Genomic DNA, 26,197 nt, shown 5'->3' on the forward strand with positions numbered 1-26,197 from the left:
TGTAACTTCAGGACTTTGACAGCCGGGTGCGTTGAGGTTCAGTTGTTCATGCAGAGAGAGAAGAGCAGCGGAGAGAGGACACAACCTTGGGGTGCCCCGGTGCTGATGCTGCGTGTGGATGAGGTGGCCTCGCCCAGCCTCATCTGCTGTTTCCTGCCCGTCAGGCAGCTGTAAATCCACTGGCAGATGGCAGGCGAGACGCTGAGCTGCAGAAACTTGGAGGAGAAGAGTTCGGCGATGGTGTTGAACGCAGAGCTTTAGTCCATGAACAGGATCCTAGCGCAAGTCCCCGCGCCGTCGAGGTGTTCTAGGATGAAGTGCAGTCCCATGATGACTGTATCATCCACAGATCTGTTTGCTCGGTAGGCAAACTGCAGGGGGTCCAGCAGGGGGCCCGTGATGCTCTTGAGGTGGTCCAGCACGAGGCGTTCAAAGGACTTTATGACCACAGATGTCAAGGCGACAGGCCTGTAGTCATTCGGACGCGAGATTGGAGGTTTCTTGGGGACTGGGAGAATGGTGGCGCGTTTGAAACAGGATGGTACTTCGCACAGTTCCAGAGATCTATTGAAGATCTGAGTGAGGACTGGCGCGAGCCGGTCCGCCCAGACTTTGAGGCAGGATTGGGACACAAGGTCTGGGCCTGCCGCTTTGTTAATCTTTTGTTGTTCGAAGATGCGTCTCACATCCTGTTCGTGGATGGTCAACACAGAAGTCAGAGGTGTGACGGTGGTCGGTGGTGCGGGGTTGTGAAAGTCTTTACAAACACTAGTTCGTGTTTAGAAACCTTTTCGCCATGACATCACCAGCGATTGAGAAAGAGGGCTAAATGGCTTCAATTATGATTTTCGCCTTCTTCTCTATTGACATAGTTTGAATGTGTTAATTGAGGTACATTTAACGGAACGGACACAGAAGGTAAGCTGTAATTTACATTTCAACAGGTAAATTGATTAAAAAATAGACAGTGTAAATTCAGACATAATGAACATAATTATTAAAGGACTGGATAATGAATCGACTTTTCTTTTGCTCAGATTAGCTCAGGACATTTTCGACTCAATCTTCAATGCCAGTTGACTTTCGGTGAGAGGACTGCGGTCCATCCTGGGGCACGTGTTTACAATCGCATTCACATTTATGGACACTTTATTCTTTAGATGCCAGCTGACTTTGGTGAGAGAAGCGGGATTCATCCTGAAGTGGTCACCAGAGCCTAGCATGGAACCCCGAACCTTGGAACTGTGAGGCAGATGTGCTAACCACGATTCACCGTGTTGGAGCCAAATGTTCGTTTCAGGTTGCTGTAGAGCACGCGTGCCGCGAACGGCTATCTGGCGATGACATTGCCCTTTGAGGCTAAACATCTAAAGAAACTTTGGAGGAGCTTCGGGGTCATGAAATTTATAGTTGTGGCATTTACGCCGCACGCTGTCGTTCATTCCGCCGTCGAGAGGCCTTGATCGGAGTTGGCCGCGCGTTGACCCCGGCGGCGTCGCCGGCCAGCTGCGGTTCAGATGTTTGCGTTATTGTTACGAGCCAGGACGTCGACCTTGTCGTCCTCCTCCTCAGCTGTTGGCAAAAATGGTTTTGTCATCCTGTATGCACGGGGAAGTCTGCGGTGAATGAAGTATCCCAGACGGGGAATGTTGTTGGATACTTTTTCCAATTTTAACTCATTCACCGCCATTGACGGCTGTTGAAGTCAAATATCCATGTTAACATGGAGGACTGACAGTGATTAATTTTAAAACACACATTTTAATTTCATAGCAACTGAAAAAAAGTCTGAAACCTCAGCAAAGTACTGTTCATATACGGTAGCTTAGCTTAGAGCAGACCGTTAGATATATTGTAGAAGTGATCATTTATTTGCTTAGCTTGCATTAGTATAATGGACAATGTTTAGAAAGAAAGATGTCTCGCCTTCAAGAAGATGACTCAGCAGGAATCATCTGAGAGAAGGACGTGGCAGGTGCCATGTTTTCACCTTGAAACCCTACCCTTAGTGAGTTGTGTCTTGTAGCTTAGTACGTTATGTCTTGTAAACTTAGAAACCTCCCTATTTTCAAATAAATGCAGGAGCGACGGGAGAGATTGTTTAGAGCGTGTTGAGAGGCTGTAATCTGAACAATCTCCCATGCGCCCTCCTCATGAGAAAAAGAAACCAGCGTCTTCATTCCTTTTGTGTCTATTTTTTATAATGTTGGGCAAGATAAATCCAACACAGACATGGGTAAACCTTCGTTCGTAGGGGACATTGTGATTACCTAGGAATGTTGTACAAGTGATGAAAATGTAAACACACACAGATCTACAAAGAGATTTACAGAAACAGAACAAAGTTGTTGATACTGCTGTTGTTGTGCCCATTGTTCTCTCGTCCCTTTGACTGCGCTTGAAGTGTTGCATATTGATATTTATCTGCTTCCTACCTTGTTAAATCATTGTTGATTATTATTGTGAGAAGTCATTGACACGATCAAAGTCTTCAAAGTCTTAATTCCAGCAGTGCCTTGAGATACAAGTTGAATTCTTTTTTAACCACTCGGATAACTCAAAACACAAATCCTCTTTTCCCACTGAAATAACTGGAAATGTCGTTAATACATTCCAGTCTTCCCCCCAAAAAACAGTTGCAATATTTTTTTTTTTTTTTTTTTAATGGTAAATGGACTGCACTTCTATAGCGCTTTATCTACACCGTCACAGTGCCCAAAGCGCTTTACAAAGGCTCACATTCACCCACTCGCACACAAATTCATACACCAATGGGCGACTGCGGCCGTGCAAGCCCCTGCCAGGCCCACTGGGAGCAAATTAGGGTTCAGTGTCTTGCCCAAGCACACTTTGACATGCGGACAGTCGTAGGCGGGATTTGAACCAGTCACTGGACAACCCACTGTACCTGAGCCACAGCCACCCATACAGTAATATGGATACGCTGTTCACTGAGATGTCTCAACTCCTATGAGCTCATCAGTACAGCACTAATATTAGTAGTTCTTTGCAGAAGATAAAGAATCCATGACTGAGTACTGTTATATTGTCTGTCTACATGGGTTGCTGCACCGTTTGCGTTCAATTCATTTACTTTCCACGATTAAAATACAGATTGGAAGGGAGGAAAGCCAAAAAAAAAGCCAAAATGTGCTCATTAAACTCGTCCGAGGGTTCATTTTATGTTTAGACCGTAAACTTCAACTGGGAATGGCAATAAAACTTTTTGAAAGGCCTTATTTGAGCCATCTCCTGTATTTATCCACGACAGCATCGCAAGGCACCACTGTACGTTCCCTGTGATTGGCTGGCGACCATGTCAGGGCGTACCACGCCTCTCGCCCCGGAGTCAGCCGAGGACAAGCGCTCCAGAATACGGATGGATGTCCGCCTTGTGCACTGAAAGGATCTTTCATGAACTTGTCCTTTCTCACTCACTCGCGTGTTGAAAACTTCAAATATGCCTCCAACGGGTTTAATGAGCACATTTTGGCTTCTTTTTTTTTTCCCCCTCCCTTCCAATCTGTATTTTAACCGTGTAAAGTAAATAGGTTTAGCGCCCCTGCGGTAAAAAGGTTTCCAAAGGGGTCAGCGCAGAGAGAAGATTTTGATGTGGCTGCCGGGAGTCAAGTGTGTTTGGACAGTCACGAGGTGAGAGGCTGCCTGGCTGCCTCTCCGCTCCCGAGGACGCGGCCCAGCCACAGAGCCGGGCTGCATAAGAATGAATCCCTTTGTCCTCAGGCGGGACGCTAAACTATCAAGCGGGAGAATGCGAGCGGCGGGACAACCACGGGGGATTTATTCCAGCGCGGGCCCGGTGGCTGGGAAAAAAAGAGGAGGGGGCCTCCTGAAGAAGACTGCGAAGGCATTTTTCTTCAAAATTTTGACGCTGTATCGTTATCACTCGTCCAATATCACAATGTATGGTATCGTTATCACTCACACTATATGCTATAACGATATTGTGATGTATCGTATCATTATCTCTCTCGAGGTTCAGTAGCGATACTAGGGGAGGGATAAAATATCGAGAAGTTATCTTGCAAAGTTTAGTATCAATATCACGGGTTGGACAAAACATCATTTTTTGCGATGTACAGTCGGTGTATAGTGTACATACATCGTATGTCGCATGGTACAGTATCGATAGTAGGGGTGGCAAAAAAAAATATCGCTTTGTGATGTATGGTATCGTTGCCTCTCATTGTACAGTATCGATACAAAGTGATGAAAAAAAATATATACCGATATCGCACGCTATGTAAGGTATTGCTATCTCCTACGGTACAGCATGAGCACTGGGGGTGAGACAAAATATCAGTCTCGCGATGTATGGTATCGATACTACAATGGTGAAATAAAATACATTAGTATCCTGATTATTAGTATGGTATTGTTATCACTCATCGTACAGGATCCATACTAAGGGTGAAAAGAATACAATGGTTATTAGGGTTAGGGTTCGACTCTAACTGACCCTCTAACTGGGCTGGACTGTGAATAGTGAAAATCTGCGACTCACTGATACCCATTATAATTGCATTATTTTTATTTTGAATCCCCCAAAATTCTTGAATAGGTGGGATAAACAACAAACAAGCAAATAAAAAACAACAACTTTGTAATTTTTTTTTTTTAAATTGGAATTTTCTTTTTAATTTGAAAAACTTTAAATAAAATCCACAAATAGGTGACTTCACGGGCGCCGAACCGGTCCACTGTGTATTAATATCCCACACGACGTACTGTATTGATAGTGACAGTGGAAAAAAATATCCCAATGTCCCAATGTATGTATCATTACCTGTCATGGGGCAATACTGTATATCAATTTGTAATACCTGCCAGATTTATATCAGATGATTTGTTGATAATTTCCATCCAACGTGTCGATTGTTTCATGATATTCCAAGAGTCAAAATGATATCGTAGTTGTACCAGAGAGCAAATCGTCCTATTTGGGTCCACTGCAATTAGGTGAGGTGGTGAATAAAAGCAGATGTGATTCCGAGCGGGTACACATTCAGCGGAGCGCTCTTGAAAGGAGCCGTCGCTCCCGTTTTGCGGCGTGGGAGGAGCGCCGATACCTAATTTCAGAGAACAAATGTGCTTAAGTTATTTCTGAAGAGAAGGCAATCTGTCAAAGGCTGGGTTGTTTTGGCACATCGCATACCGCTGCTGAGATCACAGACTCCGATTCTGCTTGCAATTACCGCGAGAGGACCTTGCAGGCAGGCGGGCGGCCATTAATCCTACTTCTGGCCCTGGACGTGTCGACATGTCAAATATTTCCCGCTGTCCTCTGCGGCACAGCTCGAGAGACGGAGGCTAGGAGTGTTGGGGGGGGGGGGGGAGGGGACACACACACACACACACACACACACACACACACACACACACACACACACACCATGTCCGGCCAAACCGCACGAGTGAAGTAATTGGAGGCGTTATTACTGTCATTAGGTTTGCTTTACATCACTGCAAACTCTTTATTGAAATGTATGCGAAGAAACTAAGGAAAGGCAACGACTGAAATATAGAACTTTTCATCATGATATCATACAGTATGTACCTGAGGACGTCAAAAACTGATTGCAGTAAACAAACCCTTCCATGTCATTTGACCTGAGCCAAACGAGGCTAAATGGCTGGAAAGATGATTTGAGCCTTCTTCTATAGCGACGTAGTTTGAATGTGTGACGTGTCCGTCGAAAAGAAGATGTTACGTGAGGTGAATTGAGACAGCACGCGAGCTGTAATTTACACTTCAACAGTTAAGTTAAAAATAGTCGACATATTGTTGATAAACAGCTCACTTTATTTTGCCTGGCTATGATATTGTACGGACTTTCATTATTCCCAGGGGGGAAAAATTCAGAGGACAAAATGGCATGGTGCAAAAAGTGTTGGCATGCCATGTGGTTAGGTTTATTTTCGTGCAAAAAAAAAAAAAAAGGTGGCGCTTTTTGGGGGCTGTGACAGATGAATGGCACTTCAATTTCAATGGGGAAAAAAGTATATAATGTTTTATGTATTGTATGCATTTTCCTATTGTGGCAAAGTCACGCCCCACTTTCGGAGAAGTTAACCGCCATAAAACTGAGCTGTGAGGCTGAGCTGTACTGTATTTGTTTACAGAGTAAACTAGCGACTACAGACCCGAGAATTCGTAACCCCCGGGTTTCCTCTGCCGTGCACCCTACATGTTCACTTGGCTGTTTAACGCGGCGTGACACTTTATCCCCAAATTAAGCGTCTTTACGCAGCGTGTTATGCACAGAAAAAGTCTGACTTTCTTTAACTTCTGTTGGCGTCGTCACGGACGTCTTGGAAAGTTGCCCGGGTAGATGACGTTAAGCGGCGACACAAAGCAGCCCCTTTTTTGTCAGTTGGAAAGGCACAAGTAAACCTGTTCAGTCAGCAATGGGCTTGACGTGGCGTGAAGCGCGGCGTTAAAGCGTCTTGTCATGCGTCCAAACGTCCGCATAGAGGTCCACGTTGTACAGCCAGCATCTGCGTAAATAATGACCGTGACCCCCGTGCAGATGGTCACAGGATGCCAGCGCCCCGTATTGCCTGTTCCCATCCACCCAGCGGTAAATAGCTCCTTTGACGCCTTACGCCATTTAAAAAAAAAATTTTTTTTTTTTTTTTTTTTACCCCCACGACACACACAAGCAACTTATGACCTACATGCGGCAGGAAATAAATTATAAATTATGCCGGGGTGTCCAAAGTTTTGGGGGTATACGGTGCTCCCCTGCTGGATCACGGTTCGCCTGCCCGCTACAAAATAGCTCAATACAAAATCAATAATACCTGGAGTAGCCCTAGTTTTACATTGAAAAACAAGGCAGAAGATTTCTTCCGAAAAAAAGGAACATTATGCACACTTAAATAAAAATTTAACCAAAACAAAGGTTTGAAAACCAACTTTTTTGAATGATTCAATGCAAATGTATTATATTTAAAAGTTAAATACAACTGAACTGTACTTAAACGACACATAGACATAATATACCACACCTCCCGTCATTCATTCTTTGGGATCGCACTGAGGGACGTCAGACTTGAAGGGTGACCAACTTGGATAAAAAAGAAGAAAAACTGATATAGCACTTTGGATGTTGCACTTTCCTGAATAGAAGACAAATTATCTATGTTGCACTTTTCTAAAAAGAACACACATTGGATTACGGAAGACATTGATGTTACCCTTTGTGTAAAAGAAGACCTTTTTATGTTGCACTTTTTCAAAAAGAAGAAATCTATTGCTGTACTTTTTCTTAAGAAGACAAAGTATCGATATTACACTTTCCTGAAAGGACACGTTTGATGTTGCATGTTCTCAAAATGAAGACAAACTATTGATGTTGCGTTTTTGTAAAAAGAAGATAAACTATCAACATTACACTTCCCTAAAAAGAAAAGATTCAAGCTGTCGCTCATTAAATATGTTGTTGTATTTAATGGTATGCATTTTCTGGACTGGAGAATATTTCATTTGTTTTAATTTTTGGACTTTTGGATCGTCGGTGTACTGTTACGGGTTATTTGTCCGAGCGCATCCACCTCAACGTTGCGGGGAACGGCCGCTCAGACCAGACGCGATCAAACGACGAGACCACCGGCACCGCTGAACTCAAGTTGGACTTTGCGGGACCACCCGTCGACTCTCCGCACCCCATCGCTCACCCCCACAGCCCACCTTCTCCCTCCTCTCCCATCACATGAATCGTGCCTGCTCAACAAAAGACGCTTTGAGGTCATGCTCTTCTTCTTCTTCTTCTTCTTCTTTGAGTAAGCCCGAAGACAAGGAAGACTTAAAAGGGGGCTTATGAGGATAATCGTAAGAGAAAACACATGCCATTATGTTACCGTAAATTACAAAAAGTGTAATATCTGCACGCTGGGGAAATGACTTACATGGGGTGAAATCGACTCAATGGACTTTGCTCATCAAACGGCGTAACGGTCCTTGCTCGCGATTAAAACGCTTGCGCTCGAAAGCCGTGCCTCTTTTCTTCCCCTTCCCTTTTTTTATATTCGTCGCCCAGAGAATCCTCCGCGGGGGTTTTAATACTTCAAACGCGACCTCATGAAAAAGTCAGGAGCTGTCAGACACGTGCTCCCCCCGCGATTCACCTCCAACGCCGGCTTGCCAACACCAAAGGCCACCATTGATTTTGCGTGAAGGCGTGTGCCCTCGTTCAGGTTCACCTGGCAAGAAAAACAAACAACAAAATACTCTCGCCCGTGGGAACCAGGTAACCGATGGAGAGATATACTCCACGTTCATTGTGACGCCATTTTCTGTGTGGACATCTGAACAAAGTTAAACTGACATGGTTCTGGATTTTCCTTGCCTAATTCCACATGGATCATGCTTGTGTATGAGCTAATAAAGTGAGGTTTATGGAAGATCCGGGACAGATTATCTGAAGGAACAGCACTGTCCGGAGAATCTAAAGCTAGCCCAGCAGTACGTTAAAAAATAAAGAACGTGGGAGGAAGTCTTTCAGAAAAGGTCATAGAAAAGCCAACGGAGATACAAGTCTGAGGTGGCTTTGTTGGGCGGTGATCCTCGGACAATCCGCTTTAAATTAAACATTCCTTCACGTTTGCGGCGTGGGTTCATCCCAGATGTTGACTGTAAATAATACATCACATACTCTATGCGTTTCTGTCATCAAGTTTGTGTACTGACGACTGTTCAGGTATTCATTAGAAGCCGTAATCTCAAATGTGGCGCTGAAAAGGAAGAGTACAGTATCGGTGATTTAAATCAGCGATCTTATCTGCGTCGTTCATTTCCTAAAAAGAAGACAAACTACTGATGTTGCACAGCCCTAAATGAAGACAGCATATTGATGTAGCACTTTCAGAAAAGAGAGCACAACATATTGATGCTGCACTTTCCTAAAAAGAAGAAAATCTATTGATGTTGCACTCTCTTAAAAAAGATGGTCACCCAATGACCTTGCACTTTTTCAAAAGTAGACAAGCTATTTATATTCCACTTTTCTAAAATGAAGAAAATCTGTTGTTACACCTTCCTAAACGGAAAATAACATGATACTCTTTCCTAAAAAGAAAATCTCATGATGTTCAACTTTCCTAAAAAGAAGACAATATTTAATATTCAAATATTTAATACTCTGGTGTGTGTGCTGGAGACGTGGCTGCACGTCAAGCTCTGCGTCTAATAGACAGCCGCAAAGCTTGAAAGGCCATAACTCAACGGAACTATAGAAAGCCATTAGTGCGGGGGGGGGGGGGGGGGGAATACACAATTTCAACAACAAAAAAAAGCCGCAACGGTCTCATAAAGCCCGCAACACCGCAGCAGACATTCTGATTCGATCTATTGAAGGCAACACGGAGCCTGGGGTGAGCGAGGAGAAGGGCGCCATTTTTCTCTCGGTGATCAACGTACAGTATTTATTTACGCCCCGTCCTCCAGCCGAGGGGCGGGGTCGGGGGGGATTCGACGTAGAAACGTTGCGATTTTGAAGGGGTTGTGCTCCAGCCACCTCATCGATTTACAGCGAGGCCTTTCTAAATGGCAGATGTGCTCGAGAGGGCCGCTCGCCGTAACGAGAACGAGAACAAATGCGGCCGGCGCACCTGAAAGTCGTAATAAGGAGACACGGTTCATCGGCGGAGCATACAAATCGATTTTGTCACTAACCTTCGCCTTCAGACGCAAAATAGAATTGTCGTAAATATGTCAAATGATCAGTAGGCCGTTTCATAATGTTTGTAAACAATAGGCAGAAGGATACTTCCGGTTTAGGAGGATTAAGTGGAGTGGATGTCATAAAATGTTGGACAGAGAAAGAAATGGAATAGCCGCTTGTACTGACTGGGAACATTTTCTCACAGCTAGGCTACGCATTAAATGTTTGCTCAGGTTGTCTTTGAATAATTTAGCAAAACATGACGGCTCGCCTGCTTGCTCGTGTCAGCTCTACAGCGCGCCATCCGTTTCCCCGGCGAGAGCTGCGCCACTAATCCGGGGAACAGAAAGGTCAATTAATTAACCAGAGCCTCGGTGACCCTGTTAACTATGTTCCAAGCAATTTAACTTATGTAACATATTCTGTTTGGCTAAAAATTCACACATGCAAACTACGGCAGTAGAAAAGAGGGTTTAAATCAGTGTTCACCTGTTTGCTTAACGGCTCTGCCCAGGTCAAATGGCATAGAAGGGTTTGTTTACTAGTGGAAAGGTCCGTCTTGCCTATCTTTATTGCCACGAGCAAAGGGGGAGGTAGTAATCAAACTAATTGTTGATTATTTATGTCTGGAAGCAAGAGAACAAACTGGTTCCAAAGGGGTCGGGTCTAAAGGCATGGGTTTAAAGATTCAATTCTAAAAGGCACGGTTCTAAGGATTTCTGTCTTTGCTATGTTAGGATGTGGTTGAGGATTCGGTTGCATTGGCTTATATTGGTTCAAATGACTTGGATTTTGTTTAACAGGCAAGGATCGAAGGATTTTGTTCTCAGGATTTGGTGTTGAGGACTTTGTTCATCTGGGATGTTTCTAATCATTTGGTGAAAGTTTCTGTGTTCTAATGGTTTACTGGAGTACAAAAGATGGGGGTGTAAGGATTAGGTTCCAAGTGCCTGGTTCTAAAGGCATGGGTCGAAAGGATTTGCTTCTAAAAGGATCAAGATAATAAAATGGATCATCTTTGGTTCCATTGGCTTGTTTATGTTCAAATGACTAGGTCCTGACGACTTACAATAGTAGAAGTACGAAGGATGTAGTCTTTAGTAGTACATCATTACAACGAAGGACTTGATTCTCAGAATTTCATTTTAAATGCAAAGGTCAGCAGGTTTGTTCTCAGGAATTGGTTCCATTAGCTTGTTTACAAGAATTTGATGCAAATTTGTAGGCTCCAGTGACTTAGTTCTGAGCATTTGGTTTTAAGGGCAGAGTTCTGTGGACTTGGCTGTTAATGGGTTAAATGCTGTCTAAACCACAAGACGTTTAATTATGTCTGCCATTACACAATATTACGTCACCAAATTAGCCTCACAATGGAATCGGATGAACAGATCCATTTCTGTACCCGAAGAACGATACAGAGACTGGTCCTGGGCCCTCCTTCCACCAAAACGGGTAAGAACGTGTCGGGAGCGATGTCCCAACACGCAGCCCGGAACGTACAGTGAGATTGAGCTGACCTGGAGACAATGACAAGGTTCCTCCCTGTCCACCGTCAAATCCAATTTCCAGCCTGATGCCATCCGCCTCTGGGTCCTGCCAATAATAGCTCATCACAACAAACGCGGGCCTTCTTGGCACCCAAATAAAGGCGGCCGTCCGCGCTCCGTGCCACTCACTTGTCAATTAGGAGTCCTCGCCGCGCTGACACTCGTGACTTGAAAGAAACAGTCGAGGACGTGACGAATCCGAGCCGACAGGACGAGAAGGCGGCGGGGCGGCATCGCGGAACCGTAATGCGCTGGAGATACGGATAATAACTGACACCGCTGGCAGGTTTTATGAAGTTTTATTTCATTTGTCGGGCCTCCTTCCACTTTGTCTTTGACTTCAGTCGCTCCCTAGCCTGAAGGCTCCCAGGCAGCTATACCACACGTCGCACGAAGCCCGCTCGTTTAACTCGTTTACGCTGCTCAGAATGAGACGAATGTAACCTGATCCTGACGTACGTGACCTCATGCAGTGGTTCGAAAACTACTAACACCAAGTACAACCCGCGAAAATATTTCACTGTGTAAAAGTGTTCATCACAACACAAGTTCGAGTCTTTATTCCTGAAACAATGAAAAAATGTTCGAAAAGACCTAAACGTTAAATGCAACTGAATCACGCTTAACAAATGTACAATATTGGATACAAAAAATGTAAAAAGAAAAAAAAAAACCACTAACATTATTCACAGTTTGAACATTCAATTCAGTGATTGTCTGTATACCACTAGAGGACGCCCGTGTACAACCAAGCTCCCTCTAGTGGTATGCCAAAGAAGCACTGCCTAGGTTCAGTTCCGTTGTATTTAACTTTTAAGTTCAATATGGTTTTATTTCATTTTTTAAAAACTGTTTTCTGACATTTATTTAGCTAAAATTGTTAACTTTTATCTGCACTACATTGTACATAAATCCTTATTTAAGTACAGTTTTGTCCTATATTTAAGTCCAACATTGTTCAAACTGTGCATAATGTTACAGTGGCTTCGAATATTAAAAAATAGAAATTTTTAGGAGCAAAACATGTTTTTGATGAGCACTGACCTAATGGAAACGCCCGCGGGTGAGCGCGTAAACAAACAAACCGCGAACGTCAAGCCAACTAGCCGTCAGACTGAGCATTTGATCACTAAGTCGACAAATGGAGCGGTAAGTGTCGAAAGGCTCCGACCGACCGCCTGACGCTAATTCCGGGGCCCCTCCCGCAAATCTCTAATCCCGCTTGTGAAATGTGACAAGATCGTTCTCGAGGCCCCGCTTTACGGCAAATCATCTGCCCATCACAGACGCTTATCCTACCCCCCCCCCCCCGCCCGAGTGTCAAAACACGCTACCTGTACATTTTCAGCCTTGGAAAATTAAATCTGAGCAATCGCAGATTACGTTTGCTACGTTTGTGGATGAGACTGGTTTCCCAGTAAGGGTGGAAAACAACTGAAACGACTACATTTCCGCCCCCCAAAAACCACGGAAATGACAGAAGTGTGTTCGTAATCCCCCGGGCCAGACAAGCAGATAACAGCACAGGAGCGACTTGACGAAGTTTCCACAAAGTTCTTAACGGGTAATATGGCAGCTGTCAGGTGGCATTGAGCCATCGTTCGGCGCTGAAGCTAACGCCTGCGTACAGCATGACATCCTCACCTGCCTGATACGGCGGCGAGTGGACGACGGCGCTTAATCTCGGCGGGCTTTAACTTCCTGCTCCTGACCAGCTTTGAGTAATCGGGGAGACAACGTGGAAAAAGACCCTTCAGCCGCCGCCATCTTTGGCGGCACCTCAACTTCGCCAACTCTTCAAGATTCCCGCGGAAGACGAGGGGGCGTACGCTGCCTTGACTTCTAAGTATCCAAAATGTCCCGTCTTAACCGAATCACACTGGTAACACTACCCGACAACTTCTTATTCCGTGGCAGTTTCTGGCGGGAGACCACCGCCCGCCCTCCCCCGCCTTCAAAGAAGAAAGCTAGTCTATTTTCTTGTCGTATTTGCTTGAAGGACAACTCGACTACTCCCAAGTCTAATTCCCTGCACTTTAAAGACGCGGCGCATTCAAGGTGCATTACCGCAGCTATCGAGGTGATGGGAGCAATTTCAAACTGTCATTCAGTGGCGGAAATATCGGAGCGACTCCCGTGTCTCCTGCAGGCTGTCAAAGGGCCCTGTGATGTTAGCGCTAATCTGGATCTTATTCACTCAACACCATTTTCCTTGTCAGCGCTTTGCCTCGGCACGTGAGATCAGGCTATAATAAAGACAGAGTCAGAGCCATTCAAATGAAAAGGTCAAATTGTTGTAGGTTTTTTTTTTTTTAAGATTAAAAATACAGCAGCAGCTCATATTCACGTTTCAGTATTCACCAATTCGCATTTTTTGTGCTCTTTCTGAAACGCCAAAACCATGTCTTAATAGGAAAGTAGCACATTAATAGGCATCAATGGAGTATGTTGAAGTGATACAGCTTGACTGAGAAAGCTGTATGTGTAGGGGAGGGGCCAGGTTTAGCCTGGGTTGATAGAGAATTGATGGGGAGTCTTTGCTACATGTGCATTTTTTCAATATCAAATCATCTTCAAGCCGTATATTTTTAAGGGTTATGTAAGATGAGTTTGAATTCAACTGTCTTTGGATCATAGTTTGTGGTATATTTACAGTAAATATTTTGGGGGTGTCAATTACTTTTTTAAAAAATTTTTTAATTTTTTTAAATTCACGACAAGGCCGTTTGACTGTTTGTCCCGTCCAATATAAGGGCTGAGAGTGCGTTGGCAACTGCGGCTCTCCTTGCCCACATGCCAGGGCATAATTGCGGCATTATTTTTCACGTCACTCGAGCGACGGCGTATTGGAATCGGAAAACTTGGAAGTTGGGGCACTTGCACAAGTCAAGCTACCGCTGTAGCAATACAGTACAGTAACTAGTCATTTGTCCCACTTAGGATGGAAGTGGCCCAATGCCTCTTCTGAGTTTAAAAGGCAGTCCTTGCCTGGCAGACGGCAGTTAGTTAAGGCCGTTAATTTCCCCGAAGACGCGCCACTGCGGGCGACACACTGGGGCCGTACTTAAGCATTATTAATGTGACAGGCCTTGGCGCAAGGCGAATCAATTAAACAGGAGCAATCGCCGTCGTCTGGGTGGCGGCATTTTAAGGCCATTTTCAGGAGCTGACAGGGGCAGGAGAGCGGCATGAAACAATAGCACCTTCAAACCATCATCCCCCCTTTTTAACTGTCACGTCCGATGGGCCTGTCGCCACTCTGACGTGACAGGAGAATTTTCACGTCGCGGCGGGCAAGGAATTTCTGCTCGCATACGACGGCCCATTTGAGTTTTTCATTTGGTTGTTCTCGAAGTTCTCTGGGATGTTTTAAGCCCGCCACACAACGAGCGAGGCGGCTGAACCGTAACGCTTTGATATTTCGCCACAGGGGCAAATGAGTATTTGTTAGCTTAATAGCATAATTGTGAAAGTCATTTGGAACTCACTGTCACAAGATCAATCAAAATAATGTTCTTTGCTACAAATTGTGTTTTTCTTTATGTCTGTGTAGTTTGGCAGTCACGCAGGTCATGGTAATCTGCAAAGGTTAAATCGAGGCACCTGGACTCTTCTGTTCTGAAAACTATGCTATTAAAACAACAATATACAGTGAACCCGCGCAGATTGGCATTCACAAATTTGCCAATTTGAAGATGTTTTTTTTGTTGGGGGGGGGGGTCTACCTTCTGTTATTCATTTAAAATACAATCCATCACTGCATTTCTCTGGTGCAATCTGGTGGCCTATTCGTGTCACGAAAGTACGTTGAAGTGAGTTGAGGACTTTCAATTAGACATAAGCAGTGCTATGCCACCATTTTGTGGGCTCTAAAGGAAATTACAAACCTTTTGGGGTCATCCGTTACTTATGGATTTTTATGTATGCACAGTAGGGCTGGGTCTCTCGATTCCACAAAAAGAAAACCTGCTAAGCTGCTATCGTTTAATGTTGGTCATGATGGTGGTACTCAAAAAGCCAAGTATTTTTGAGGTGGTACTTGGTGTCAAACGTTTGCAAACCACTGACGTTGACTATTATTGAGCATTATGTATATTGTGGGCAAGCAACCAAACAAAAAACCAAATAAAAGCAGAGGAAGCTTTGTTGAGTTCCGATCAATACGTACGTCCAAATTGCTAAATCCTTGAAAGCTCGCTGCAACCCGATGACTTAGCCGATGTCCTGCTTTGAAGCTGCCGTATTGGCACCGGGCTGCGGCCCGTCCATAAACGTGTCCCGCCTCGGTGAAATACAAGCGGGAGATTTCAGGCTCTCTGTTTAAAAGTAATGAATTACGACGGCGGGGGCGGTGGAAAAATGTGCAGCCATTTAGGGACCGAGCCGGGAATTTGGTGAGCGCTTCGGCGGCCCATCCATCAGGGCCACAATAAGAGAGTTTTTGGCTGACGCCGGGAATTTATGGTCGCCCTTCTCTGTCCTAATAAGTCAAGCGGCCGTGTCACCGGCTGACAGGCCGGTGACGAAAACAGCAGTGCCGTTATCCATCAAAAAACACTTGCATCTGTTTAACTTTCGCCTGATCAGCAAGACATTTATAGGCTATTGAGTAATAAGATAAGTGGGTCTATTTCGAAAGGCGGTGGTGGGAATTGGGAAATGGAAGACTTCATGATTAATAGCAAGACATTTGAATAAAATGCTCTTTGCATTGAAAATAATGAGATTTTGGATACAAAATCTATTAAAAAATCTAAATCTATCTAAAATCCTGCTGCCATTAATTGATTCCAGAAACGCTCAGTGCTCAGCTTTTTTTTTTTAACCACTTATTCAGCATGGGAACATATCTGTGCCCTTTTTCTTCCTGAAAAGGTACAAACAGTTACCCGGGTTTCTAAAATTAGCCTCGGTGTCGTACTTGAGTTGCGTGGGTGGTGAGGAAGGACTCCGACTTGAACCTTCGTTCTTGCGGCGCGCCTTTCACCCTCACACTCATACCTGTACTTCTGAAAGTTTTTATTTCATTCTAGCTTGTTTTACGCCTCGATGCAGTTTGTTTGGTAATTTGTTAACAACCGGGTCTTGGTGCGGTTCAAAAAGAACCCTGGTGAAAGGGTTAGTGGTGTGGACCAAACCAAATGGTCCTCGGTACAGTTCAAAACAAACTCTGGTGCAAACAAAACAAACCAGTTCTTGATCCAATTCAAAACAAACTGGTGTGGAACCAAGTCCTCCAGACCTCTGTATGGTAACCAAATAATCATAATAATAATAAAGAAAATAACGAATATGCCCATGAGTCCAATCAACCGGTCCTCAGTGCAGTTCAAACCAACCGGTCTTCACTGTCGTTAAAAAAAATAATAATAATAACAATAATACTGCACATTTTGGTTGTGGTAAGGAAGTAAGCTAATCCACCTGGCAAATGAACAAATCTGTTGTGGTTTTTTTACCATGTGAAAAGTACCCGATCCCGAGGAAACAATTTCAAACCAAAGAGAGCCAACTATTGGTACCTTAAAGGCACCCTTTTTCGCCCCGGAAAAGGTTAAACCAAGCACAGAAATGGACTCCTAATTGCGACAGTGAAGTATCGTCAGGATAGTGGAACGAAAGCTCAGCAACCTTCTCTTGTTTGTCTTTCATTCAAGAGATTTACAGGAAGATTACAGAGGCCCAGATGATGGAAGGCTAAGGCAGAGACGCTTCCCCTTTCTCTTTGTTTTGCACTCGGCGCTGACCTGAATGTGACTGAGGAGAAGAAATGCGGACGGCTGACAGATAACTGGCAAGCGGGACGGAGAAGTGACACATGCCAGGCTGCATCGGGCGGTGAAAGGACGTGAGAACACGTCAGCGGGCGGACGGACGGGAGCCAGCGTCGGCCGCGTCGCTCGTTCTCCCCGGCCGTGGGTTATTTCTTAATGACTCACGCGAGGTCCCCCAAAAAAAAAAAAAAAAAGACTGTCTTGTCGGCATGGGAATAGCTTCACGTGGGAATGAGAGGCGAGCATGTACGGTGGAAGATTGGAAGCCGTTCCAATTCGGAAACAAATGAGGTCGACTGATATCAGAGGCAAACTGTTGCAATCGTGTTTGCAGATGGCCTCGAGAGTCCCAAATTTTAACGATTGAAAATAAATTGCCAAGTGTATCAAATGAGACTCAAAAACCCGAAAACTCCGGCGTCTCTGTTCTTAAACGCTGCGGACGTGTTGAAACCGCACCCCGCTCAGCTGACAATCAAATATAATTACTACGACGTGAAAACATCTCTCTTAACGCCGACATATCCCTCCACGTTTGAGCCGGGAAAATACACCCACCTGGAATACGTCCCGCGGGGTCGACGAGGGGCTTTCTATACAGTGACAATGAGGCGCTAGCCACCAGCTAGCTCGTGAGCTAGCCGGCTTGGGCTTGATAATAAAAACTAGGTAACTCTCGACAGCCGCAGATACGAACGAAGGCGCTCCGTTTCACCCACCCCCAATAAATCGGGAAAACCGCAACGAGACAAAACAATAGTACTACACAGTTCTCAGTCTTTGCACGTGTTCAGCAAAAATCGTTAAACATGTATTATGTATTTAGAAACAAAGCTTGGAATTCACTTCACAGGGTCTTTAAACATAAATCTGCGGGGTTTTCCCCTCCCAAAATTTGAGTTCTGATTGGAAATGTTTGTCTTCCCTCCCGCTGATAGAAAAAAAGCAAATGACAAACAAAGCAGGTTGAACTTTTTTGGGGGGTTTGCTTGACGTCTCCTGCTACAAACGAGCCAACGAGTCGTTCGGCCACTATTAAAAAGCTCCGCACAGCGGGCGAGTGGTTCGCATGTCTGCCTTGCATTTCTGAGGTTTGGGGTTCAAATCTGGGCTGCTTTCCAGCTTGAAGACTCTAAATTGTGGGAATGATTATTTTTTGTGTGTCTTTGTGAGTGAGACGAGATCGTGACTATTCCTATATTGCGAATGTCAAATATTTGCCTTGGCTCAAATGAAAGTGCAGAAACCACTGGATTAATTTGGGTCACGTCGCCGTGATTCCGCCTGCGCTGCGCGTGCGCAGTGCCAATTACGCGTGGAAACGCCACGTTAAAAGGCGCCGCGAGCGTGAAAAACACCCTCGCGTGGATGCTGCACGTCTTTTTCCTCTGTCGTCTTTTCATCTCGGATCAACTCTTGCAGGCTGCGATCCGTGCGGACTAGAGCGCGCCGGGACGTGGGTGCGTGGGTGGAGGCGGAGTGATCCTGCCTTCCTTTGGCGCACCACTGCCACCCCTCTGCCTCTTCCTCCTCCTCCTGTAATCCGAGCGCGCTTTCGGACCCGCGACCACACTGTCACAGGACGCCGAAGGGAGAAGGCGAGACGGCGGCCGCGGAGAGACGACACGACGCGGATTCGCCACGCTCGTCCACGAGGATTTAACGCTTTGGTGTTTGGGGCTTTGTGGAGCACGCGCGTATTCGCCACACATGCATTTCTCGGCTTTGGGTCATGATCACATCGCCCGCGGTGTCTGTCCTGAGACATAGCACCGATCCAGCGTGGGAAAGCCGCCCCTCGTCCGGGGAGAGAGGCGCACCGAGACCCGCCGGCCGTCCGTACGCGCACCGCAGCATCGCCGCCACCGACGCAGTCTTCTCCCCCGCAGACCCGCACCGCCAAGCCGGCCGTCTGCCCATCAAGCTGCTGAAAATGCTCACGGCCCGGGCGGGGCACATCATGCACCCGGAGTACCTCCAGCCGCTGCCGTCCACGCCGATCAGCCCCATCGAGGTGAGTCCGCCCACGTCGCTCCTTTCCGGGGCACGGGCGAAGGCAAAGGGGTCAAAGTCAAGGCCGGAGGGGATGCGGGGGATGGGGGGGTGGAATTGGGGCCGATCCGGACCGCAAATGGAGCTGCTTCCCTCCCTACTCGATAGCAGCTGAACCGTTTGTTGTGTCTTGGAGCTTTAAAATTGGGTTGCCACTATATTTGTTGTTCAAATATATAAGCACGTGTAAGAAATGCATGCAAGGGCAATTGTACATATCGAATAATATGATTTCCAGTTCAAGGCCCACTTGGGGAAATATTTTTAAGGTGGCCTGCAACAAAAACGAGTTTTTACACTCCTCGACTGAATGTTGTTTTTAGGATGTAACATTTTTAAACATCATTTATTCTTTTCTTTTTTTGAGGGTTAGGGTTAGGCACTTTGGAATTAAGGGGGCTGCGGTTCGTCCCAAAATGAAGCATGTTTGCCCGCATATATGGACACGGTGCTTAACTGAGATGTGCTCTGTGTCTCAGCTGGACGCCAAGAAAAGCCCGCTGGCGCTTTTAGCTCAGACGTGCTCCCAGATCGGCAAGCCGGACCCCCCGGCCTCGTCCAAACTCTCCTCGGTGGCCTCCGGCGGGGACAAAGACAGCAAGGCCGGGCCCCTGAAGATCAGCGACATCGGCGCGGACGACAAGTCGAGCTTCAAGCCGTACGCCAAGTCGTCGTCGTCGTCGTCGGACAGCAAGAAGGAGTCTAGCCCGAGCGGAGATAAAAACGGTTTCCGGGTGCCGAGCGCCACCTGCCCGCCGTTCACGCCCAGGACAGGCAGCCCCGGCGCCGGCCTCAGCCTCAGCCTCCGCCTCAGCCCCAGCCCCAGCTCCTGCGCCTCCGCCTCCGCCTCGCCGCTGCCGTGCGAGGGCAAAGCGGCGGACAAGGACGACAAAAAGGAGTGCGGCGAGCGCAGCAAAAATACGTCTTCGCCCGAGAGCAACGGCGGCCACAGGACGAGTGGAATAAGCCCCGACGGCAGCCAGGAGAGCACGCCCGGCTCCAAGGGCCGCACGTCGGACTCGCCGTCCGTCACCTCCTCGGTGCTCGGCTCCGGGCTGGTGGCTCCGGTTTCCCCCTACAAGCCCGGCCACGCGGTTTTCCCCCTGCCGCCCGCCGGCATTTCCTACCCCGGGAGTCTAGCGGGCGCCTACGCGGCTTACCCGCAGCCGTTCCTGCCTCCCGGCATGAGCCTGGAGCACGCCAAGTCCAGCGGCCAGCTGCTGAGCGCGCAGTTCGCGGCGTGCAGCAAGGCCGGGACGAGCCCCCTGGCCGCGGCGTCCCCTCCCTCCCTCATGTCGGCCAGCCTGTGCCGGGACCCCTACTGCCTCAGCTACCACTGCAGCGGCCATTTGACGGCGGCCTCCGGTGCCAACTGCGCGCACGACGTCAAGTCCGGATACCCGCTCGTGTACTCCGCGCACCCGCTGCACGGCGTGCCCTCGTCGGCGCCGACGTTCGGCGGACACCCGCTGTACCCGTACGGCTTCGTGCTGCCCAACGACCCGCTGCCGCACGTCTGCAACTGGGTGTCGGCGAACGGAGCGTGCGACAAGCGCTTCCCCAGCTCCGAGGAGCTGCTCGGCCACCTGCGGACTCACACGGCCTTCGCGGCCGGCTCGGAGAAGCTGCTCGCCGGCTACCCGGGCTCGTCGTCGTCGCTGGCCGCCGCCATGGCCTGCCACATGCACGTGCCCTCCGGCGGCGGCCCGGCCAGCCCCGGCGCGCTCGCCCTGCGGGGCCCGCATCACCCGCTCGGGCTGGGCAGCCGCTATCACCCGTACTCCAAGAGCCCCCTGCCCGCCCCCGGAGCGCCGGTGCCGGTGCCCGCGGCCGCCGGACCCTACTACTCCCCGTACGCCTTGTATGGACAAAGACTGACCACAGCCTCGGCTTTGGGGTACCAGTAGAGACAATTCCAACAACAAATAAAAAGAAAAATACACACATTTTATATATATATACATATATACACACACACACATACATATATACACACATATATATATGTATATATATATATAGATATATATATATATATATATATACACACACACACACACACACATTTATAAAGGAGATTTAGGCCCGATGAGTTTTATATGTACTTCATGCAGGGACTAGATCCAACTGGGGATCAGTGTATTTATTTGAGATAGCTTCAAGCGTGACTAAAAAAAAATAATTAAAAAAATCAATTATAATATAACTTGCAACAGCGTCAATGTGCATTATTTGGGAGACCCCACCCCCCAAAAGGAATGAAAACAAAATAGGCCTTTAGGGTCGTCCGAGCTTTGATCAATCAGAAAATTGCAGCTTGCAGATTTGGGTGGATTTTCGTGTGGAGCAGATGCAGCATGAAGCCCATATGCCAACATTTCTACTTTTTCTCGTTTTCATGTAATAGCCAAAGGATTTGAGGTTTGAACTTGACGGTGTTCGAATTCAAATTTGAGTGTCATGTCTAATGTCATTTTGCAAGATTTAAACTTGTGGGCCATTCCACTGAATCGGTGCCGTTCACTTGTCTCCCTCTCTCAAAATAAACTTTTTCAGCCCTCGATCTGATCTAAGAGACACATTGAACGACTCAAACTGTGCTACTTTTCTTTTGTCATTATTCTATTGTAGTAAAACTCATTTGAGTAACAGAAAGTAATACGAGGGGGTTCTTAGCATACAATTAGCAAATACGACGGCGACATGGCATTTATGCTAATAGCATGTTGACACCGAGCATATTACAGTGATTCGACAATTAAAAACAAATCATGTTTTTTTAAAAAGCAAAAACGTTTGGCCATATCCTGAATGACGCAAGTTCCGGCGGACCACGTGACTGTTCGGATAACGAGACTGAGTGAAAACCCAGGCACACGACTAATGTCAATTCAACTAAATTGTTGTTGTTGTTTATAAAAGAAAATACTTTGATGGGATAAGGAGTAACACAAATATGCAAAATTTGAAAAGATTGAAATGATCATATTTCATGGTAATGTCTAATTTTAGGACGCGGCGGACGGGCAACAAGTGCTATTTTTCTACTGTTCGAGCTAGTTCACATTTTTTTGTATTTATTAAATATGCAATAAGATCACTATTCAGGATACTGCTTTACAAATATATTTTACAGTTTATTATACGTTTAATTTCCTGGGGATGCAAATGGCACCGATTTGGAGGAATGGCCCATATATTAAAATAAGCACATTGAGAAATAATGCAATTTATGTAACAATCTGCCTATTTTGGTGTTCAACAACACTGGATGACGATATGAGAGAATATTAGGAATGGCTCTCAGTGTTGTTTTCCTACAGTCGCAATATTAAATGGATTATGAAAGTTATCAAAAGTGGGTATATTATCTTTGGGAAGGTAGCCATTTTCTCCATCTCAGTTTGTGTTGATGTACCAAATAAGAGCATTTTATTCGCCTATCTGTGTAAAAATGAAACAAATGTGTCATCTGGGGGCTTATGGAAAAAAATACAATGTTTATTATGATCTATTCTGAGCACTTGTGAGTTGGGTGTTATAAGAGCTTCCCTGAGGTTTTTTGTTGTGTTTTTAGAATTTCGTGATGGGCCAGACCAAATGCTGTCGGTGCGGGGGCCTTACACGACGCACGGGCCGCAGGTTTTCCACCCCTGCTTTCGCTTATGGATATCCTTCTTGCCGCGTTTTTTTTTTTTTTATGTTGTATGTGCGTGTCATTATCTCCTTCTGACAAAATCGGCAAAATGAAGTCCGTCGATGCCACGTATTGTACACACACGTTGAACAAATCAGGCGGCTCCGTGGGCCATGAAAGTTTGAGCTTGAAACAATTCGCGCACATTTATGCGCGAATGTGGCGGGATGATGATGTAAGTATGGCAATAACACAATTCATCAGTGCGAACGTGCAACCCTGAAGGCTGTTTCGTGGTTTGGGGGCGTTTGGAGGCATTTGTTCTGATTTAATCGAAGTAAACAGTCAGTACTTGCAGGGTTGTGCAAACTGCAGCCTGCGGGTCATATCCGGCCCTTGAGAGCATTTAATCAGGTTCACCAAACAGATAAAACTTGAGTGTTCTAAAACGCGACTCAAACCATTGAACCTGCGAATGCTCCAAAATCGGGTATAATGACCCTCGCATAGATGTGGTTCGGCATTTGCAAACTTGCTTAGTCACAGATTTTTTTGTTTTTAACCTACCCGCCATTATTCACAAAAAAACAAAAAAAACATACCTATTTGCTGTTTTTCTGGTTCATGTAGTGGTAGCTTGATGCCAATGAACTGTTAAAGAGAGTTGAGGCGCTTCATTTAGACAAAAGTAGTCTTTTGCTGCCACCATGTGGCTTCTAAGGAAATTACAGAACAGCATAAATCTTTTGGGGGGCTGTCAATTACGGTTTTGAGTTTCACGACACAATAGGATTGATTTTTTTTGTTCAATTTTTGTAGCGTCTTGGTCATTGGTCGTTCTGATGTGTACTAACTTGTTTGCGAACAGAGAGCAGCTCGTTTACAAAACAACACTCAGTGGTGCCAAATTAGCAATTTGCTCGCTTTATTTTTAGGCACTTTTTCGAGACCTCTTGCGATCGTTTACAAAAAGAATAACAATAGTTTAAAAAAACGCATAGTGAGTTGAATTCCCCCTAAGCTTTTCATCAATCAATGCTTGAATTTGGAACCCGTTAGAAGGCGATCGCGGAGCCAATTGTTCCGAACATTGCCAAACACAATTTCCTTAGTAACTGTAAAGAAAATAAATTGTATTTCTCTAATTTCCTTGGAACTTGATTCAAGTTAATGCTGGAGATAAACATGCTGGGGAACATTTTTAAATAAACAACCCACCAAAGCTTGTTTTAAATAATGTTGTTGTCATGGGAAAAAACAATTAAAAATCAGAAATCAGATTTTTGTGTAAAAAATAGATTTTCTTTTGAAGTCAATATCGCCCAGCCCTATTTGAACATTTAACAATGTTTTCCGAGCAGATCAGGGAGGGAAAATAAATATTTTTTTCAACACACCCCACACAACAAGATAACGGCTCAGTATAATATTTCATCTTGGAGATTTCTGAGAACCGGCCGGGGCTTTGCTAACTTTGATGGCAAGGGAGGAAAGATGCTCACATTTGGTCCAATTGTTGCATTGTGCTTGATAAACTGTTGTTCCATGGATGAATCATCCATCCTATTTTTTTCATTAAGTTCCTTGGAGGACTTAAAAAAATTTTTTTTTTTTTTAAAAACTAAAACAGCTTCTGATAGGGACAGAGTTGCCAAGATCTGTCCTTAATTCAACTAAAGTCATATGATCTGTTATTGTGATAATTGGCCACATACAGTAGAGTTCACTGGTGTTCAGTACAGCAGATTGTTGTTGTTTTTTTCCTGACCCAAAATGGGTCACGGGTGCAGGTTTTATTCTGGTCATAGTTGCTTTCATTCATTTACCACGATTTTACGTACAAGACAGACCGCATTTGGACTTTTTATCTGGCGAACGGGTGGCCTACAGCTGGAATCAAAATAAGAAAGTGCCAATTAAGAGGTCGTGTTTGAGATACATTCGGGGGGAAACAATGAATTTCCCCTTTGAGGGATTAAAATGAGTGTCGTATAATGAATTACATTTCAAAATGTGTGCAGTACTTAAGAAATTGTATGAGCTCACCACCCAATGTAATGTTGCCCTAAATGAACAGAATTGGTAATTACCGAAATCTGTCTGCAATGGTAAATACACCAGTGCGGAGCTCTTTAAGCCGAATGATATTTTTAATGCTAAAGTACAATAATTGTTGTTATCCTTGAAGTGTCAACTTGACAGTTTGACACACACACACACACACACACACACACACATCAAAAAAAAAAAAAAAAAAAAAAAAGATGACAGTGGAGCATTTTTTCAAAACGGTAAAATGTTACTGAAATTGTCCACATTAACGCAGTTGATGATACTGGATGGTCTCTGAATCTAATAGCCTAAAAATATATGAAGCACTGGACACATTTATGTATTTTAAATGTTAAATGTTTTTTATGGTCAAAAGACATCCATTTCAAAGTATGAATCATAGCAGGAATTATTGTGGTCTGTTACTGTTCATGCAATGGAAAATACTGTATCTGATGCATTTAAGCAAATTGAGCTGAAAATAACTTCCAATGTGGCACAGACATCAGGCACCACCTGCACATTTTCAAACCCTTGTTATGTTGTCTTCCTATCACTTAACAGCCTGGTGTCAAGCTTCTTAATGACCCAATCAGGGGGATTTCCCCCCCGCCGCTTGCACCGACTTCCTGCTCTCAGTTTATGAGGCTTGCAGAGGCCGCTAAGCTTGGATTTAAAGGCCACAAATCAGAAGGGGATGGTGTCATCCATCCGGCCACAGGAAAAACATTGGGGCGTTTTGGCTCCGGAATTCCACACCTGCAAGAACTACTGTGAGCCAATACTTCCGCACTTCTCAAATCAACGTTCCCCAATGACATGAATGGAAATGAAACCTGTTTAAACTTATTAAAAGACACATTTTAAATAATTCTTTAGCACCCGTTCTCACTCACAGTTCTCCAAGTAAGAGGTAACGCGTGCTTGCTTCAAGCTGTTTGAAAGCATCGTAAAACTCCGTCTCTTCTATCACTCTGCCGGGAGTTGTGCGGAATTATGTTGCCTCAAGATTGTAAGTATGGATGTTTTTTTAGACAATATCGAGTGAAAATAGTTAGGTTAGATACATTTCAGTAAAAATGGCTCGCTGCAAAGCTAGGTTGCAGAAGGAACTGGTCAGCCACGAAGTGTGTGCAGATATACTGTATCTCATTGGGGTGGGTTTTTTGGACACTCACAATAAGCCGAAGCGGACGTCCGTCGAAATGAACGTTCCCGTGCTGATAGTCTGTCAACACGGAAAAAAGCAAGAGTGAGTTATACGGTGGGCTTTTGTCTTTCGGCACTGTCGCAGGCGGAAAACTTCACTTTTTTTTGTCTCCAAAAACGTCTTGCTCACGGTTTGTCGACTGCCACTCGGGTTTTTTTTGCGCGTGATTAATGACCGCAAGGCCAATTTTGTGTGTGTGTGTGTGTGTGTGTGTGTGTGGAGATGGCTAATTAACTGCAGGA

At 45.4% G+C, this 26,197-nt stretch overlaps 1 protein-coding gene and 1 long non-coding RNA gene across 2 annotated transcripts in view; one reads left to right on the forward strand and one right to left on the reverse strand.

Annotated features, from left to right (window-relative positions):
• LOC133417564 (uncharacterized) overlaps positions 1 to 26,197 on the reverse strand; it is a 92,801-nt gene that overhangs the window by 39,133 nt on the left and 27,471 nt on the right. The window lies entirely within an intron of this gene.
• On the forward strand, positions 18,568 to 22,556 carry LOC133417871 (zinc finger protein 503-like). Its single transcript, XM_061706063.1, has 2 exons — positions 18,568 to 19,018; positions 19,536 to 22,556. The coding sequence occupies exons 1-2, from the start codon at positions 18,737 to 18,739 to the stop codon at positions 20,961 to 20,963; spliced, it is 1,710 nt and encodes a 569-aa protein (XP_061562047.1). The 5' UTR covers positions 18,568 to 18,736; the 3' UTR covers positions 20,964 to 22,556.

Source organism: Phycodurus eques, chromosome 19 (assembly GCF_024500275.1).
Source record: "Phycodurus eques isolate BA_2022a chromosome 19, UOR_Pequ_1.1, whole genome shotgun sequence".
In the NCBI taxonomy this organism is placed as follows: domain Eukaryota; kingdom Metazoa; phylum Chordata; class Actinopteri; order Syngnathiformes; family Syngnathidae; genus Phycodurus; species Phycodurus eques.